The 20172-nt window shown below is 42.4% G+C and overlaps 1 protein-coding gene across 1 annotated transcript in view; it reads left to right on the top strand.

Annotated features, from left to right (window-relative positions):
• BCL7C (BAF chromatin remodeling complex subunit BCL7C) overlaps positions 1 to 20172 on the top strand; it is an 85440-nt gene that overhangs the window by 48956 nt on the left and 16312 nt on the right. The window contains exons 4-5 of the mRNA XM_078652460.1: positions 16510 to 16674; positions 17326 to 17411. Of these exons, the coding sequence (XP_078508586.1) occupies positions 16510 to 16674; positions 17326 to 17411 (251 nt within the window). The remainder of the gene's footprint in view (positions 1 to 16509; positions 16675 to 17325; positions 17412 to 20172) is intronic.

Raw genomic sequence — 20172 nt, 5'->3', positions numbered from 1 at the left:
GTGTGGGGAGAGACGCCGCCGGAAGTGCCCGCTCAGAGACGGGACCACGGAAATCACGGAGACGGAGAGGAGGAACCGGCACCGGCTCGGACCTTCCCGGGAGTAGCGGGCGGGGGACCGCAGGTACGGAACCGGTGAGATCCCGAGGTGCACACGGCTCCCCTGATCAGACGACCGAGGCGCAAGCGCCCAGGCGGGCGTAAGAGCCACAAACACTACCCTGGGCGCCTGAGTCGGTGAGGCCGAGGACTCGGACTACCAGCTAGCGACGCGGACCGCTGTGGTCCCCCGCCGCCCCCGGAAACAAAACGCCGCCAAAAGGACAGCAAGCTCCCTGGTGGGGGAGGGGATTAACTAGGGAACGTCTATCAGAAGAAGACGGCGCTAACACTGGCACAGTCGACCGGCGCTTGAAGCGTCCCATCCTCTAATCGAACCACACTATCTCCTGAGTGCGGATCCAGCCCCACTGAGCCCCGTGTCCCATCGGGTGCAGTGGGTCAAGGTGCAGAAACGATTTGTGCGGCGAGACCGGAATCGCCTAAGTGGCCCCGTGATGGCATCATCGCTGCGAATGACGCAACACTAGCACCCGCACGGCTCGTGCCTCCGGCGAAGCCCGCCATTGAGGGACAGAGGGGTCGGTACCGGCTCTGACTGCATGCAAAAGGGGGACTGAGGCTTGGGTGACGTGACGGACCTCAGAACGGGACTAACTTGGTATCCGCAACATACCCCCCTTAATACCAGCAAGCGGCGAGAAGCAAAGAGCACACACACCACTGGTTCAACAAAACAGCAATAACAAGACCTCGACCCACACGTCTCCAGGGATAGACACGGGGGTGACACCCCTTTGGGCCCCGCACCACCGGAGACCTTACACGAGGAAGGAACACCTACTCTTCCACACCACGTCGAGGGTAAGCTCCAAGATGGCTGGCAAGGGTGCAAAAAGCGGAGCCGCGCAAGCCCGGCTGGAAAAATATGCCTATGACAAAGTTCCGTCTTCCTCGCAAGATCCGAAAACAACGCCAGGCAAGACGATGGAGGCAGCCGGAACCAAAAAGGCGACCATAGATGATGTAATGAAGGCCCTCGCCCAGGTACAGGTGACGGTTGGGTCAATATCGACGGGAATTACAATAATAAGAGCGGACTTCCATAAGATGTCAGAGAAAGTGCAATCGATGGAAGTAGTGACCAAATCATTAGTGGAGGATGTCGCAGAACTACAAACGAGCATGGAACGGATCACGAAGGAGAACAAGGCCCTACGCGACAAGCTGGATGATCAAGAAGGGCGCTCAAGACGTAACCACATACGTATCATCGGGGTTCCGGAATCGGAGGGTACGAGAGCTATGGACCTGTACGTAGAGGACCTCATCAAACAACACCTGCGACCAAAAGGACTCTCTACCTTTTTCACAGTAGAAAGAGCACACCGGGTTCCCGGAGGCCGCCCGAAACAAGGAGCTAACCCAAGACCAATCATAGCTCGCCTCTTCAACTTCAGAGACAGGGATGCGATCCTTCAAGCGGCTAGGAACTCCCCACCGGTCCGAATCCATAATTCTACGTTGGCATTTTTTCCGGACTATACAGCGGAAGTTGCGCGGAGAAGGAGAACCTTTTTTGAAGTAAAGAAAGAACTTAGAGCCAGAGAAATTCCCTACTCAATGATGTTCCCAGCTAAGCTCAGGATAGTAGCGGACAATAAAACATGGTTCTTTGACTCTCCAGAGTCAGCATGGGACTGGCTAGAGGGGTGGAGATCAGCGACCCGCCCGCGCCGTTCTAATAGGACGACCATGCACAGCAACGATGAAGCCCGACCGAGTTCCCAAGCATCCGGAGGGGAAAAGGACCATCACTCACCTCTGCACGACCTTCTGGAAACGGAAGATACGGAAGAATGAAGACTTCTCACACTCACAATTACAGATCACAAGCTGCGCTGGCCGGGCGTGCCGCCCTGGACACTGGACGAAGGGCCTCCGGGACTGAGGAAGGGGGCCGCTGGCTGCGGAGGGTCCTTCACCCCAGCGTGCAAGTACTATGTTTGGGGAAGGGTTCAAGCACTCTGCTGAGTTGGGGGGGCGGGCGGGCAGTTCTGAGTCCGTTGAGCAGGGGGGCAGGGTGGGGGGGGAGTTGGGGGGGGGGGGGGGTTTACGTTCTCAAGAAGGTTACACTGATACAAATTGGGACTACATGGCATATGCATATCGCTCAGCAGGCATTAGGCAACACACCCGAGCTCCACCGGAGCACCGCAATGATAAATTCACGAACCAAATCTATGGCAGGACTAACTCAAGATGAGACTGGGAGGGTGGACATGGGAATGAGGCGACTATCGCAATTAAACATTATGTCATGGAACGTACGAGGGTTGGGGGACAAAGTCAAACGGGGGCTGGTACTGCAGAGTATAAGACGCTTTAACCCAGCATTGGTCCTATTGCAGGAAACGCACCTAGCGGACACAACTACACAGGCCCTAGACAGGAAAGGTTACCGTATGATCGCCCATGCAGAGTTCACTAGGGGGTCCCGGGGCACAGGAATCCTTATGCACCGCTCTTCGGAGTTCATCATTCAATCCACGAAAACAGACACACTGGGTCCATTTGCGGCTGCGCATGGTCAATGGGAAGGGAGGCCATTGAATGTAGTCTCGGTTTATATTCCGCCGGCACTGCACGCGGTTGCACTCCCTGATTTAGGAAAATTTCTGTTGGAACTGCCTGAGGGTGATCTAGTCTTGGGGGGGGACTTTAATGCAGTGGCACATAACACACGTGATAGGTTCCCGGTGCGAACACACGACCCTGGGCCCTCCCGATTGCACGGCTTCCTGGAGGCACAAGGATTGGTGGACCTTTGGAGGCACTATCATCCGGAGACTCGCCAGTATACATATCATTCGGCAGTCCATGACAGCCTGTCGCGGATTGACTATCTCCTAACACTGGGACACGGCCTCCTCACTATTACTGATGTACAAATCAGACCTAGGGGAGTTTCAGACCATTCACCATTAACACTAACTATCTCTAACCCTGCACGGTCCAGAACACGCGTTGTCCCGATCTACCCAGGGTACCTTAAAGTACCTCTGATAACCAAAAAACTGAGGGAGGGTACGAGATCCTACTTTACCGAAAACGAGGGATCGGTGGAGTCACCCACCACCCTATGGGAGGCCTATAAAACGGTCCTTCGGGGGCAGGCCATCTCTATGATAGCGAGTCATAAACGTACACAAAAGCAAGAACTTGTAGACCTGGAAACTGAACTGGACAAAGCCAATACTGTCCATGAGACTAACCCGACCGCGGACACACAACACACACTACAATTATGCCAACAGCGTCACACTGACCACCTACGCAGCAGGGTGTTAGATAATTTAACGACCACAAAACAAAGAATATACGATGTGGGCGATAAGGCCGGCAGACTCCTTGCATGGTTAGACAGGAAAAAAGACGGACAAAGGGCCATATTACATCTGAAAGATAGCGCGGGTGTATTGCAAACCCACCCTTCTCTAATAGTCGAACTTCTGGCTGACCATTTCCAGACAGTTTACACCCCCGACGCCGAGGTTACCCAGGAGATGGCGGAGACGTCTCTCATAGGGATACCCACCCGCACCCTGTCACAGGCCAACACGGATGAACTGGAAGAGGAATTGACCACTGAGGAGATTCATATAGCTATAACTGCCCTGCACTCGGGGAAGGCTTTGGGTCCCAACGGGATACCGATAGAATGGTACAAGACAATGCCAGACACACTCTCCACACCCCTACTCAATATGTTTCAAGACAGTTTGGAACGGGGACGACTGCCGCCCGACCAACGGGCAGCAACTATAGTGACAATACCAAAACCCGGCAAGCCGCCTGAGGATTGCGGTTCATACCGCCCAATTTCTCTATTAAACGCCGAGAATAAAATCTTGCCAAAATTATTGGCCAATCGGCTGATGCCACATCTGGGGCATCTAATACACCCTGATCAGGCGGGATTTATGCCACATAGAAGCACGCCGATGAACCTGAGGCGGCTGCATGGGGTGATGGCGCGTGCACCGCTGTTAACGGAACCGGCGGCGATCCTATCACTGGACGCCAAGATGGCGTTTGATCTGGTAGAATGGCGATACCTGTTTGCGGTACTGGAACACATGGGCTTTGGCCCGAAATTTATAGCTTGGGCAAACTATTATACCAAGACCCGGTGGCGCGAGTGATGGCGAATGGCCGCCTCTCTAGAGAAATATCATTGAAGAGAGGTACGAGACAAGGTTGCCCGCTCTCGCCGTTACTGTTTGCCTTGGTTCTAGAACCTCTGGCTACTGTCATTAGGACCACCCGGTTACTCAAAGGAATACAGTGGGGAGATGGATGGGAAGACAGGGTGTCATTGTATGCGGATAACATGCTAATCTACTTGATGGACTTACCGGAGAGTATACCGGCATTATTAGCACTGTGCGAGAGACATGGGACAACGTCGGGTTATAAAATAAACTGGACGAAATCAGTACTCTACATGTTGAGTGGCGCACCGCCAGATCTGAGCGCAGGCTGTCCATTGCTACTGGAGGAAGACTCCTTCAGATATCTAGGGATCCATGTTGCACGAGAACATGATACTTTCAGGACCCTGAATCTTCGACCACTGCTCGAAAGATTGAAATCAGACGTGCGACATTGGAGCACCCTTCCCTTGACGTTACTGGGCAGGGCAGCGCTATTCAAGATGATGGCGCTGCCCCGTTTCCTCTATGTCCTGGAAAACACACCGGCGATGGTCCCAGCACAATTCTTCAGACAAGTCTCTAATCAACTAATGGGCCTGTTATGGGGGAACAAACCAGCGAGAGTGGCGCATTTAAAATTGATCAGGGATTGGTACAGTGGAGGGATAGCCCTCCCGAACCTGGAGCTGTACTATTGGGCAGCACAACTTAAGATAATTAACCGATGGTTACATGGCCCGCAGGACGACCCGGCGTTGATGGCAGATAGAAAACAACTAGGCACAGCCACCCTTCTGGCCTCACTCTATGACAAAGGGTTACTTAGGAAACTGGTAGGGCCCACTAGGCACACTGTGACACTGTGGCATAAAGCTCAAACACGACTGAAATGGGAGGGGGTGATCACACGCATGACACCATTATGGGACTCCAAGGCCTTGGGTAGACTACGACACAGCAAGGGGTTTGACCAATGGGACACCATAGGGATTTCAACGGTTGGGGACCTATGGGCGGGAGGAAGAGTGGTACCGTTTGAAACACTTTGGGAACAATACGACATGAGGGTAACTGAAACTTACCGCTACATACAGATCCGCCACGCATTGATGACAGCATTAGAACCTGATACCACGGTACCGGAGTCGGTTCCCCTGGAAGACCGACTATTGACAGATTACATAGAGAATAAAGCTACTTCCCTCACTTACCGTAAAATAATAAACAACTTACCAGACCCCTTACAGAAACTGAAAGACACATGGGAGGAAGAGATTGGGGAGTTAGATGAAGATAATGGGAATGCCGCACTAGCATCCCCCAGTGAGGCCGGAATATCGACAAGATTTAGACTGGTGCAGTTTGAGATACTGCACAGAGTCTACTATACACGCACTATGCTTCACAAAATACATAGAGCTGAACATCCGTATTGCCTGCGCCGATGCGGAGCACAAGGCACCCTGTTCCATACTCTTTGGGAGTGCCCACAAATCATGCTATACTGGCAGAGAATAACACGCACTATGGCTCAAAGTCTACAACTACCCATTACACCGGACCCCAGGCTTTGCCTACTCAACATATGGGGCCCAAATGATTTGACGACATATGGGAGGCGATGGGTAGGAGTCGGTATGATTATGGCGAAGCGCGACATAGCGCAAAAGTGGGGAGCAGCGGAAACACCTACCCTGGCCCAATGGTGTAAGAACATGGACATAACTATGGTGACGGAGAGGGCGGTGTATGAACAAAGGTCTAACCCACGCAAGTGGAATAAATTATGGCTACCCTGGAACACCTATAGGGGGGATATATGCGCGCCGCTACCAGAAGAAACAGACATAGATAGTTCGGGAGAGGATGAAGATGAGGAATAAGGTTGGGGGGAAGAAGATAGGGTACAAACAATGGGTAAACCACAACAATCTTGTTCACCGGACGGTGCTACAGTTCATAAGAATCATAACACGTTCAGCCTATACTACTGCTTAGCTAATAAACAATGTAATGATGAGTGTACGAACTGATGCCAAGTATCCATGCAACAGCGTTTTTAGTTCTTAGTTATACAAACAGAAAATGTAAGTTGCAGTAATGATTGATTATGGCTGAATGTTGAAGCCACACTATTCCATGTCGATACATATAAAGATGAATATTGCAATGCAACAATAAAAATATTAAAAAAAAATAAATAAATTATTGAAACTTGATTCATCAATATTTTCTGCCCTGACGAATTTCCCTGGGTAGGAACGAAACAAGTTGGCTGTCTTTTGCACTTTCTATCACGAAGAAAAATAAAAAAAAATTTGAAAAACAACTTTAAGACTTGACTCATGACTGCATAACTGGTGCTGCCTCCACGTTGTTTGAAGCTTTTCTCTGGAAACCAGTGGGATCTGAGCACAGCAGACCCCGGAGGCTTTTTCTGCACAGACTTTATGATATTTTTTTGGGGACTGTTTGATTGAGGTGCTCAACTTGTAGTCATCTGTGTTGGTCATTACTTTGCTTTAAGAAATAGAAATATGACAAAACCCAGACAAAGATAAACTGTGCACCTCTTCTTGTAAAAATAACCCATGACCACCAAGCATGAACTAATAACTTTGAAACATCTTTCCAACAGAAGGTAATGGATTTTAATGCAGCTGAAATTAAGAATTTAAAAAGTTTACGTTCAAGATCACTTAAATCCTGTGATAAAGTAACAGATTTGCATATTAACATTTTATATGATATGTCTTCATGAATATTTAGTATCTTTTTAATAATATCCCAAAAGTTCTGTCCAGAATTTGGACAGTTAAGGACAATTATAAAGCATATGTTGTAGTAAACCAGGGTGTAAATTACAATGCCAACTTGTATCAGATTGAAGAAGTTTAGCTTGAAATAAACGTATTGGAGTCCATAAACAATTAAGTAAAATATAAGAATTAGTTTGGAAAAGTGAGACCGGTAATCATCCAGATATATTACTAAGCCATATATTTCCCCATGTGTCAATAGACAATGAAAGCGATAGTTCATTGTTCCAGAAAGCGATACTTCATTGTTCCAGATCGTTGCAATCATATTTATGTTACTACCTAGAGTATTGGACAGTAGCAACACCAAGAGCTCTCGTTGATATAGTTTGGATATAAATGGATAAATCAGCTTGAATATTAGATGGAATGGCCTGCGAAAAAGAATCTAAAATCTAATTACTTAAATATTCATATTTTATAAGTTCAGAATTAGCTAAACCAAACTTTGTTTGTAGATCCTCAAACGATATAAAAGTGTTATTAGAATAAACATCTTTAAGATAAAAAATACCATCCTTAATCCATGAAAACCAAAAACTAATATTTCTATTCAATTTAATAACATTGCTATACCATAATGATAATTCATCAGTACTACACATGGGATATAAAAAAAATAATCTATATCATTGAAAGTCATTTTAGTGGATTTGAGGATAACCGATGTATGAAAAAATGATTATTTCTTAGACATAGTGAACAGAGTGGGTAGTGGAAAGGGTTTCACAATGGATTTTTCAATGTGGAGCCAAGTAGGTGGATTTTGTAAAAAGGAATGATTAAACCATATGGCACTTTGTTTTAAAATAAACGCTTTATGATAAAGAAGAAAATCTGGGATACCGAATCCAGCATTACATTTAGACATATTTAATTTTTTATAACTAATACGGTGTGCTTTGTTATTCCAAAGAAATTTGGAAAGAAGTTTATCAACATCTTTATAACATTTTAATGGAAATTGAGTGGGGATCATGGCATGGGTGTAAAAGATTTTAGGAGCAATATTCATTTTAATAGATTCCATTCTACCCCACCATGAAAGCTGCAATGAAGACCATTTAGACGTTTTATCTTTAATATAATCTAAAACAAAATTAATGTTTGAAGTCATTGTTGATTTTATAGAAGAGAACCCAGATATTTTAATTTATTCTTTTGCCAAATAATTTCATTCATGGAAATCATATCAGGAGTACAGTAAACATTTATAGGAAAACATTCTGTTTTGTTAGTGTTTAATTTGTACCCAGAAACCATAGAATACATCATCGGCATACACTAAGGTTTTTATAATAACATCCTTAACATTGATTCCTTTAATATTATCACATTTTCTTATAGTGGCAAGAAAGGGCTCAATACCGATTTAAAAACCATAGTGGGGAAAGGGGACACCCTTGATGTGTATCTCTAAAAACGGGAGTATTGATTTGAAACTTGGCCATTAATAAATAAACGAGCAGTAGGAGTAAAATATAAAGCTGAAATCATGCGGCTAAAAGTGTCACCAAAATTAAATGAGAATAATGTATGAAATAAAAATTGCCAGTGAAGTTCATCGAAGGCTTTTTCAGCATCCAAAGCCGTAATTCCTGAAGGACTAGTGAACGTATGACATTGTTCAATGACATGTAACAAAGTTCTTGTATTATTAGCAGAATATCTATTTTTCATAAACCCAGATTGATCTGGATGTATGATAGAATCTAATACAGGGGATAATCATTTAGCCAATATTTTAGCATATCATTTACAATATTGATTAATTAAAGAAATAGGGTGATAATTAGATACAAGAGTGGGGTCTTTGTCTGGTTTAGGAAGTACAATAAGTAAAGCCTCAGTAAAAAAAAGACGTAATTCCTGATGAGCCAAACGATGGAAAAAGTTGAAGTAATAAAGGCGAGAGTTGGGATTGAAATGCTTTATAAAACTGCTGGTATACCATCAGGACCCAGAGATTTATTTTGTTTGAGAGATTTTATAGCAGATAAAATGTTGTCCTTAGTAATGGGTAATTCAAGTCCAAGTTTATCTGATTGAGAAATCTTAGGTAGACCACATGAGGATAGGAAAGAATGTACCAAAGAATCATAATTAAAATCAGGTTTATTATATAACTTGGAGTAAAAGTCCAAAAATTAATTAACAATATCTTTATGAGAAAAGCAATTTTACCATTGGGGCCATGAATAGAATTTATTTGAGTTTTATCTTTTTTAAGACGTAGATAATTTGCTAAAGGTTTTCCAGATTTATTTGCATTGAAACTAAATTTAGCTTTGGCCTTAGAATTCTGAATGCCAGCTCTTTTACTAAGAATTGTATTAAAATCATAGCGGAGCTTTTGTATAAAAAGTCATTCATATTTCGCTATTTGTTTTTCTAACTGTTTAATATTTGCATTAAAGGTCTTCTTTTCGTGGGCCATAATAGAAATAGTAACCCCTCTAATATAAGATTTAAAAGCATACCATGTATTTACCATAGAAGTAGAACCTTCAGGTGAAAATATTAATTAATGGCATATAAAAGTTTTGGCTTATTATGTTCATTGAGAGCTATGCTAGAATTCATTCTCCATCTAGATTGTTTAGTAAAGGTTGAATTTAGATTTAAAATACAAGAAATCATAGCATGATGAAAGACCTCAATATTTCCAATCGTAGGAGTATTGATAGAATTAATAAGTTGTCTTTTGACTAATATATAATCAATTCTAGAATGGGAATTGTGTCGTTTTTGAAAAGAAAGTAAAAACATTTTCTGTAGGGAAATGGAGATGCCAGATATCAACTAACTTAGTGGTTTGAACAAATGATTTAAAAGCAAAATAAACCTTTGATTATCTTGTACTAAATTCCATCCCCCTAACTAATAAAGGATCAGAGAAAACATAATCACCAGCAACAATTAAAGGGACATTACCAATTTTTGACACCTCCATTGCTAGATTAGTCCAAAAAACAGGATCATCCGCAGTGGGACCGTAAACATTTAATAAAAATATAATAGATTCATGAACTTTAACTTTAACAATAAACTATCGCCCATCTGTATCTGTAAATTTGCTCAAAATTTGCCAATGAGATTTTTTTGCAAATAGTATAGCTACGCCATTTTTTTTGCATTAGCAGGAGAATAAACAATATTGTCAACCCATCTTCTCTTCATATAATCTAAGATTTTATCATCAACATGAGTTTCCTGTAAAAAACAAAAATCAGCTTTGGAACTGCCTAAATCTAAAATTTTAGTACGCGTAACTGGATGGCGTAAACTTTTAACATTTAATGAAACTACTTTAATATTAGCCATAATGGAAGAAGAAGAGAGAAAAAGTTAAGAAGAGGATAGTAAAAAAAAAAGCACATATGATAAGAAGTGAGTAGCTCCAGAGTATATAAAAGGTAGAGGAGAAGGTAAAACATAGGAAAAAGACAAACAAAATACATAAATGTGAAACGCATACATGCTCTACAAGCTTGGCCGGAACCGTTGGAGCCCAAAAAATGATGAATTACTGGCAGCAAAGATCATACTGGAAAAAGGCAAGTAGTAGGGTCATGAGTGTCCATTGAATGTTGGATTTGTTGATCAAGAAAATGTCGCAGTTCTACTGGGCGTGAAAGAATTTTGAGAAGCTGTCTTTCCATATGCGCATTGTTGATGGATCAAAAAGGCCGTATTTGAATCCAAGACTTCTTAATTGAGGGCGAAGGTCAGTAAATTCCTTGCGTATTGCAACAGTTTCTTTAGCAAAGTCTTGATGAATGAAGATTTTATTGCCATTGACCATCAGTGAGGGAATTTCTCTTGCTGCTTTTCTGATCAGAACCAAATGATGATGATGAAAAACTTTAAATATCATTTGTCTAGGTTTGGTATGTTGAGGGTTGCGATGAGAAGGGATTCTGTGAGCTTTGTCAATTTCAAATTTTTCTTGTAATTTGATATTTAAAAGACCAGGAATTAGGTTTTTTAAGTGTAATAGACAATTAGTTCCCTCAACTTCTTCTTGTAAATTAAATATGCGAAGGTTGTATTGCCTATTGCGATTTTCCATATCCAAAAGATGTTAGCACATAGGAGATATTTTCGCCACAAGTGGGGTAAAAGCATCCACTTTGGCTTTATTATCTTGTATCTTAATTGAATTATCAGAGATTTTCATAGACAAACACGCCAATTCTTTCCGCACATTTTTAACTTCTGTCGCAATAGTCTCTGTATTAGCACAAAGTGCTTGAATTTCTTCTAAAATTAAAGACAGTGAAGGTTCAGATGACTCTACCGCTTTCGATTTTATTGGAGGAGGTGAAACCTGCTGTCTCCTTTTATTGTTGAGAGGATTTTTATTTTCCATTTTTTGAGAAAAAAAATTACTGAATTTGAATTGAAATGAACAATGTCCGAGTAAATAAAGGAAAAGATATTAAGCAATCCTTCGACTGGTGCAGCAGCTAAACTGGACTGTGGGTGTGGCTAGGCCCAAGCCACGCCCTTTCCTGAAGTATACTCCGCCCCACTGACAGACAATCCAGGCAGTACCTTGGTGTAGAGCTGGGAGCAGGAACCAGGGAGCTTAAAACACCACTTCCGTCGTCCAAAAGATCCTGAAACCTCCTTAAAAAGTAAGTGTCACCTTTACTAATGCAGCAACCTCATTTGTGCCAATATTCTGACAAAATATTGTCGTTTTAGATGAAAAATGGGCTAAAACATAAAGGAGCTCATTCGGCGGCGGACATCTTGATTCGCTCGCACGTTTCCGAAAATAACCATTCTAACATGGTGAAAAGTTCATCTAAAAGACGTAACACCTGCTTGTATGCACTACTCTGGGAGAGCAAATTGCAGTCTGAAGTTTCTCAGTGTGAAGCAGCACACTGCCTACCTTGTTGACAACTCAGGTTGTCGTTATCTGAATAGCCGTAGAGGAAGTGTTACCTGTGACAGGCAAACAAGTGCTGCAGTAGCAGCCTCCATCGAGTACTCTGCTTTTATCAGTGTCAGGCAAGATGCATCCTCTAATCTGAGTGCTGGCAATAACCAAAATGGACTTCGGACGGTACCTTGCAGGATAATCTGGGGTAAAGTACCTCTCAACCTAAGTGATCAAGTGGTGGTTCTTAAATATTAAACATTACTAGGGATGAAAGCCTCTGACATAATTTCAGGAATGTGGTACATAGATTACGGGCGCCAGAGAAAGGTTTCTAGACCCATCTTTCAGAAGATGGGAGATGAGGACGTCCATTCGAACTACATTCCTGGATTAAATATCTCGGGATGTTTCTTGATTGGCCTTAAGTGTTGATAAGGGAACACTTGTTCCAGACTGGGTGTCTCATCAGGTGTTCTATCTGGGTCATTATCAGATTGACTTGACACTTAGTTCTGCGAATGATAAGGACGGACAACATTAATGTTATTGTTTATAACTGATATTACAGTGATTTGACAGAATTCAGGAAGATTGTTGTCCGAGATGGAGTTGGGGGCCTGACCATAATGGAGTCGGACCTTAGAGACTTTATGTTGGAAAAACAAGTTAAAGTACCTTCAATATAGTCATCATTGCACAGACATGGTAAGATATTCAGTTGGGGTTCTGATGCTGCAGGTTACCCAGCTGGTTCGAGGAGGATGTAACGTACTTTGAGATCCTTGTAGCGCCTCATTGAGAGACCGTGTTTGCTTCTTGCATGTGGACTATGAATGCCATGCAACCGTTTTAAATTGATAATTTTGGCGAAAACGTCTTATATGAGATCATGCATAGGAACATTAAGCAAAATTTGTGTTTACCAATATATGTTGAAATTCATTATAATCTTTCAATTTTGATCGCTTTGTCAACTGTTTAGACTTTTGTTTTGTGTATTTGTGTTAATCTTGACATTGGCCGTTAAGCACCATCTCCTGTGCTTTAAAAAGCAATAACGTTTTTGAAATTGCATCCATATCTAATTAAATATTTCATTTTCTCCACTGGGTACATCATGGACAGGATTTCTACTTTCGCAGTCACTACAGCAGGCAGGAATAGGTTCTGAGTCTGATTACTGCTGCCCCAGATATACCACTTTTTCAAATTGACTGACACGTCACCTCACCTTCGGTCAGGTTTTCAGTTGTTTCATGTGAACTGTCTCTGGAAAAAGAAGTTGCCACCAGACTTCTATGGTACTCTCCACTTCTGTTTTATTTGAATAGACATACAATTTTGTCACTCACCAGCTGACTGATGCTGCATCACCTACCACTATCTTTTAAAATCAGTGTCTACATCATTCCTACAATTGGAAATCACAAAAAGGCTGCATTTTCATCATGCTTAGGTCCTGCTTACTAGAAGGCATGTTCCTTCTGTTCAGAGATGTTTTGTTGGCTTACACTGAGCTCAGTCGCCCATTGCTTATCATTGGTTGACTTGGGTATCCCTCTCATTTTGTTGCTTCTTCATTCGCTTCTGTGGGTTTTCCTTCCTCTTCTTTTGTTTATTCCTCCTTGAGGGCATGTTTGCATTACTTTTGTCCTTCCACTGCTCACTTATCAGGCGCTACTATTCTCTTATTGATTAAGCACACCACGAGAGGGCGTTTTTTTTACCACTTGTGCCCCATTGTGCTTCTTCCCCTCCTACCTCCGTGTTCCATATTAGACAAGAGAGCGAGAGAGTGCGCCTGCTTCTCCCTTGCCCACTCCAGTTTACTCTCAAGCCTTTTTACTTTTTCCTCCACCGCACTCCAAGTTACTCTATGGTCGTTAGTTAGCATTCCTCTGTGTTCTCCATGTTGCTTCCTCTCCACCTTTACCTCTGTGTTGCTTTCCTGGCCTCCTGTTGCTTCCTGTCTCCCATGATTCTGCCCTCCATATTGTTTACAAGCCCCTATCACTCCACGTTGCTGTCACTTGTCCATGTTTCTCCCTTGGCACTTGACTCTTGAAGAAGCTGAGGATATAAAGATCTGCTTCACCAGGGAGGAAACTACCTGCACAACTTTTAGATCAACTTTAATTTTGCTAGGCAACAAGTATTGCAGCTGCACTTTTAAAGGAGCGCAGTGGCACCAAGAGCAGCGAGACCTACAATCCCGGCCTGAGGTGCCTCAGAGGGGGAGGCTGGACTCGCTACTGTCTTTGACTAATGTGCACAAGCCCCCCCCCCCCACTCCAACCTGGGATGTATAACTCCAGCTGTCCTCCTGCCATGCCAGAGACGCTGCATAGTGAGAGCTGCAAAGGAGCAAAGCGGTCACTCCTTTCTGCTCCACAAGTTTTAGGCTTCATTCCAAATACTCCAGAGTTTAACAACATCCCAATTTTTAGGTCTTGCCTTTGAGACAGCTTTTAGCTGTCTGTAGCAAAAGCCTATGTTGGACCACAGTGCTTTAAATGAGATGAAAAGGGTAGAAGGGTTCCTCTGAAAGGGATGCTGCTTAAGATATATGAACTAGAATCCTGTGCTTTCCTCAGCCTGTTGCCTTACTAGGATTTGTGTTTCTTGGTGAGTTTTCTGCTATTACATCTAGACATAACACAATGACAAACATATGCCTAAACCAAGCCAGACCAATTGGCTTTGTGACTGCTTGACAGCAGTTGATATAAATTTGTAACAATAATTGTGTTATATAAGTATTTTAAATTGGAAATGACAAATTATTACTATGTGACCATCAGTAGGTGCACGCTGGAAAGAGTCTAAAGACTGGATGAACATGCAATCTGTACACTGTTATGACCCATTGACTAGCCCTGCTTTCAGCTTCCACTCTCATTCGTAGCCTCTCACAACCAGAACTGACCCGGACACCTAAATGTGACTGAGCTCACTCGAGCATTGAAAAACCCAATAGTTCGGTCTTTAAGAGCCAAGAACTCTTGCCTTAGTCAATACTTTTTAGTTCTAATTGAAATACAAAATGTCACTAAAGCAAAGAGGGTTTATAAATGTTAACAAATTAAAGGTCTTTACTTACATAAAGTATGCATTATACATCCAGTAAAAAAAGTCTAAATGAGAATTAGCGAGATATTGTCTTTTCCAAGGCTTGTTAACCTGAGATATACCCACCTGATTACTTATTAAAATGGGCAGAAGTTTTTATGCCCTGAATTTCATCCATCGTCCCAAAAGAGAACGTATCTTTTATATGACAACAAAAATGGATTATCTAAGAGGAGACATGGAATTGGTTATCTAAGGCTTGCAACCAGGCAGAAAGAATTCAAGCTTACCCTTACTCAGACTTGACTCCCCACCTTTCTGAACCCTAATGAAGACATTGAAACCTTACCCATCTCCTTTAAGTATCTGGAATGCCGTGCTTTAATGCACTACTTCAGGACTGAAAAAAAATGTCAGTAGCTTCTGATTATTTCTTTCGGCATGGTAATAAGCTATCACCATGCTCACCCGAAAACATTACTCGGCTCTGTGTTAGGCTGATGGGTGGTTTAGTATTACTATTAGTAGTAGTAATCCGATTTGTAGAGCGCATAGCGACCCAACCAGGGGTTTCCTATGCACTACATCACAAAATAGGTACCCAAAGACGACATGTAGGCTGCTTCTGAAGTCAACGATTAAAACAACCAGGTTTTAAGCCTCTTATGGAAGATTGAAAGCGAGCTACAGGCTCTCACATCGGAGGGAAGGGAGTTCATAAGCAGACCATCGCAGCCAAAGCTCTTATATTCCACCTGCCAATGCTAAGCTTGTTTTTAACTATTTCTAAGAATTGGATTTTAGACCATGATTTCTACAATGCTTTTTTTGTGCGGAAGATAGTTTCTGAGCCTGTATAATATATTGACGTTCATATATTTTCTTTTTTAAATAATTTTGTGTTTGCTTGTTTGATTTCAGCTTAATTTGTTTCCCTTTCTTGGATGTCTTGTTTCCCATTTCTTGTTTATTTTGGATTTTTCCAGATATGTTCTTTATTTACTCTTTGTATTTGTTTCTATGTTTTGTTTTTTATGTGTTCCTTTCTTTTGTGCTCTATTTGGAAGAATTTGACAGACTTTCTATCTATTCGTTCAAACTATTTTCTTCTGTTTATTTTTGCCATTATTTTCTGATTTCTTGGTCAATTGTCGTTTATTTTCTTGTCTGTTATCTCCTTTCTCTTTGTTTGAAGATGTGCTTATATTTGATTTTCTTATGTGTCCGTTTTTTTTATTCTGGGTTGGGTTTTCTTTTATTAAATTCTACTATGGATATTTGGATTTCTTTTTTGCTCTTATTCTTATTAATGCTGTCTTATACTTTTTCTATTCTGATTTGTTTTCCACTTAATTTTCATTTCTCTTACTCTTTCTGAATATTTTTGGGAAATGTTTTTACCTTTCCTCAGTTTTGGGCCATACTGCTATTCATGTGCTTTTGTGTTTCAGACGATAACAGCAACCAGAGTTCAATGTCCGAGGCCTCACTGCAAAAGGGAGACACAAGCCCCAGTCCCTCGCCGACCCCTGACCGGAGCCAGACCGTTTCCCCCACCTCGGTGGTAGAGCTAAAGACAGAAGATTCCCAACCGCCCATGCTGGGACAGGAGATGGGTAAGTGTAGGAGGCCGTGAGGAAAAGGGAGAAAATGGAAGGCTGTTTTATGACTGCAAATCTGTCTTAGTGAGCAGGTTACTCAACACGGAAGACACTTTGAAGCAGAGTAAAGGTGAGGGAAACATCTTATACAACAGCAAGAGGGGCTGCTTCTTCATATCCCTAATAATATTTAAATGTAAGGCACTCGGAATGAAGGTGCCTTGGGTCAGTGAGAGGAGGGGGCCTCTTTGTTTCCTTGGTACAGTAATTGGCTGGTTTACCAGGGTTGGTAAGGAAGCTGGTCAGTAAGTTAAATAATAACCTTCTTTGTTTGGAGCCTGGTTCTTAGTTTTGATTATTTCTTTTGTCACAGTCTTATGTTAGTTGGGTCTAGCGCTGGTTAGAAATAATGTTTATCAAACCAAAAGCTTAGAGTTTGAATCTTCTGTGACGAGTGGTGAAGTTGAATACAAGGAGGTCATGGACCGAGACGCTGCTGTCAATTCTTTTTAGGTGTCAAACAAAGATACATTTTGCTGCAAATCTTTTCCTGTGCTGAAGTTTCGAACTGCTTATGAGGGAAAGTTGTGAGACTTTGATACAAAAAAAGAACCTTGATCGCTGCCACGTCCATTCCTAACAAGACATTTGCTTTCTCTCCTTCAGATGGCGGGAGTCTAACCTTGGAGACGACTGATGATCCTCCAATGCTGACCAAAGAGGAGCCTGTTCCTGAGTTACTGCAAGCTGAGGTCGGTGGTAGAGAGTGGATTAATTGGCTGGTAGAGATCACATAGAGCTATGGGGCAGAGGTGGGATTAACTATGAGCCGATTAGATTTTCATGCAGCCAATGGGACAAATCAGTGCCATGTCCTGGCTGTGTCAATACGAAATGTATTTGCAAGCAAAGGTATAATCAGGGCCACTTGAATTATGCTAGTTTGCAACTGTTTTAGCATAATTATTGATATGCTACATTTCACACAATATCCATCATCCGCTGCACTATCAGCAGAATTTAACAAAAAATAATTTGTAGCTCAAAGGGATAAAAAGTAGCTACATATGACTCGAGACATGTTTCTGTGCACTACAATCTTCTTTGCAATGGTTGAATGTCCTTTCTCTTGCTTATTGCTTGATTTTGTGTGCTAAATTGGTTCTAATGAGATGTACCCTTGCCTCGGATAGTGTTAACCTGTGTAAAAAAGAAAAAATATGTACATGGCACTATCACAAAATGTGTCGCTAGAAGCTGCTTAAGTTACTTTTACTTGCCACATAATTCAATCTACCCTGATGCAAAACGTAGTATTCCCCTGATGTTTAATTACAGCGACCCTCTCTATAATCTAATTTGGCTATATTTTAAATGAATGTCTTAAGTTGCATGTGGGATGAGCCTGTTTTCTGGTTGAGCATTGGGTTCCTGGTTGGGTGTGGAAAGGGTGGGTTTTTGATAGACATTTCTCGCCTGAGTTAAGAATTCATATTTTTATTTAGTCTGTAATTATAATCTTGGTTGTATGGGTAGCTTATATCTTAGCCAGGCAGGCAATGAATACATGTGGTGTCTTAATTGTGTTGGGAATCAGCACGAGAAGCAGAGTGGGTCTTGAACAAAAAGGAGAATAGGGTGTGGGTGGAGGAGAGTCTTAATTTGAATGTTTCCTTGGTAATGAATTGGATCTTGGATATTGAATAGTGTCTTAACTGAGTAAAAAATGTTGAACTCATGTTGTCTTGGGTAACTGGAAAGTGTACCTCTTTGCTTGGTGGCGAAAAAGGTAATGTGATACAGGGACTTCTGGGCTATATGGGGAATTGGCTTTACGGCTGAGTCGAAAATAAGGGTCTGTGTACTGTGAGGTTGGCTGGATGCAGAATAGTTGTTTTGCTTCTGAGGGGCATAACTATCTTGGCGATGACTTTCTCCGTTCGTTGGGGGATGACCTCTTGGCTGGGTTGTGGGCAATTATCTTTGAGTAGTGTCATAATTGTTTTCCTTGATTATTGACTTCATAAGGGAATATTGGTTTGATTAGATAGAGAATACGCCTTTAAACTGAATATGAAGCAAGTGTTCAGGTTTGGCTGGTGTCTGAAAGATGTCATGCAGGAAGAGCAATGGGACAGTATGGTGTATGCGCCTCGGTTACATAGGCAGTGAGCTGACGGGGTAAAAAATGACCGCAAATATCTTTGTTGGGGGAGGAACAGGCAATGTGGCAGGGCAGGGAAATGCTATTTGGGTGTGGCAGATGGAAGCTGTTCTCAAGGTGCCTGACCGCTGCTTTAGAGCATAAGTTTGGGTCGCAGAAGTGACAGGTTAAACAGTGGTGATATTCTGGTTTAGAAATTGATTACATTGTGGTATCTTGATTAACCCTGGGTGGGGAACTCCGCTCTGTTCGCAGAGTTTCCGCACTCCGCTGGGCAGGCGGAGCTCTCAAAAACTGTGTTCCGCGGATCTGAGTTTTTTTCCGCTCTCGTCAATGTCAAGTTGGCAAGTGAGGAAAATCAACCTCCTGGCAAGATTTCTCAACATGGGCAGTCGGATTTCTCAATTTGAGTGGTCCCATAAAGTGCATTAGTGCTCTTTGATACAGCTAAGAAGGCGTTGGCGCTGAGGGTGGGACAATGGGTCAGTACATGATGAGTAATGTTGCCCCAGAAAACTAAAGTGACATTGGCATTAACTCAGTGTGGTAAGTTGAACAAACACTTCAGAATCCGTAGTTTCTTTATAAGTAGATCTTTATTCTTCAGTCTCTTCACCCACAGCATGAAGTGCGTCGCTGGTCTGGAGTTCGATCTGCAACTGTCATTGTACATCAAACACAGCACCACCACAAGAGAAAGTTCCAGACAAAACATTCTAAAACATAATTAGGCTTTCCTATTTTCAGTTTCTATTTTTGGTAAATTCAGGTGGGGTTTTTTCAGTGTATTCCAGTGATTTCAATACCTTAAAAAAACAGTGGTTGTCAGTGGTTACACATTTTTGTACCGTTAAAAACAAACTGTTTTTCCGGTGTTTACGGAACTTTTTGCTTTAATTATTGCTTGCTTTCTGCAATGATAGTGAAATGTATATAGGCAGTGTACTACAGCGTTTACGGGGTCCAAACCAATTTTACAAATCAATCTTATTGTAATACATAATACAATACTTCTTCTGGAGTCTTTGATCATGCACACTCGCTCTTTCCTTCCTATGTATAACTATCATCTGTGTAAAGGCCCTCTCCACATTGCCAATCGAGACTGGCAACGTCAAAACAGCTAATACACAATTTGCTAACTGTGGCCACTGACATAGCTTTCCCTGCCAAAACTGGTGCACCTCAAGATTGTAATTCCCTGGGAATGGTGCTGCAACAAATGCATTGAACTGGGTGTATATGCCCTCAGATTTATTGAAACAGTCCAAAATGAAGCAGCACTTATCAAAGTCCAGAGAAAATGTACCCTTGCGGAAGGGATCTAGAACTTGTACAGATTTGTTGAA

Source organism: Lissotriton helveticus, chromosome 7 (assembly GCF_964261635.1).
Source record: "Lissotriton helveticus chromosome 7, aLisHel1.1, whole genome shotgun sequence".
Taxonomy (NCBI): Eukaryota; Metazoa; Chordata; class Amphibia; order Caudata; family Salamandridae; genus Lissotriton; species Lissotriton helveticus.
The sequence above is the reverse complement of the archived record's forward strand: the minus strand, read 5'-3'. Positions and strand labels throughout refer to the sequence as shown.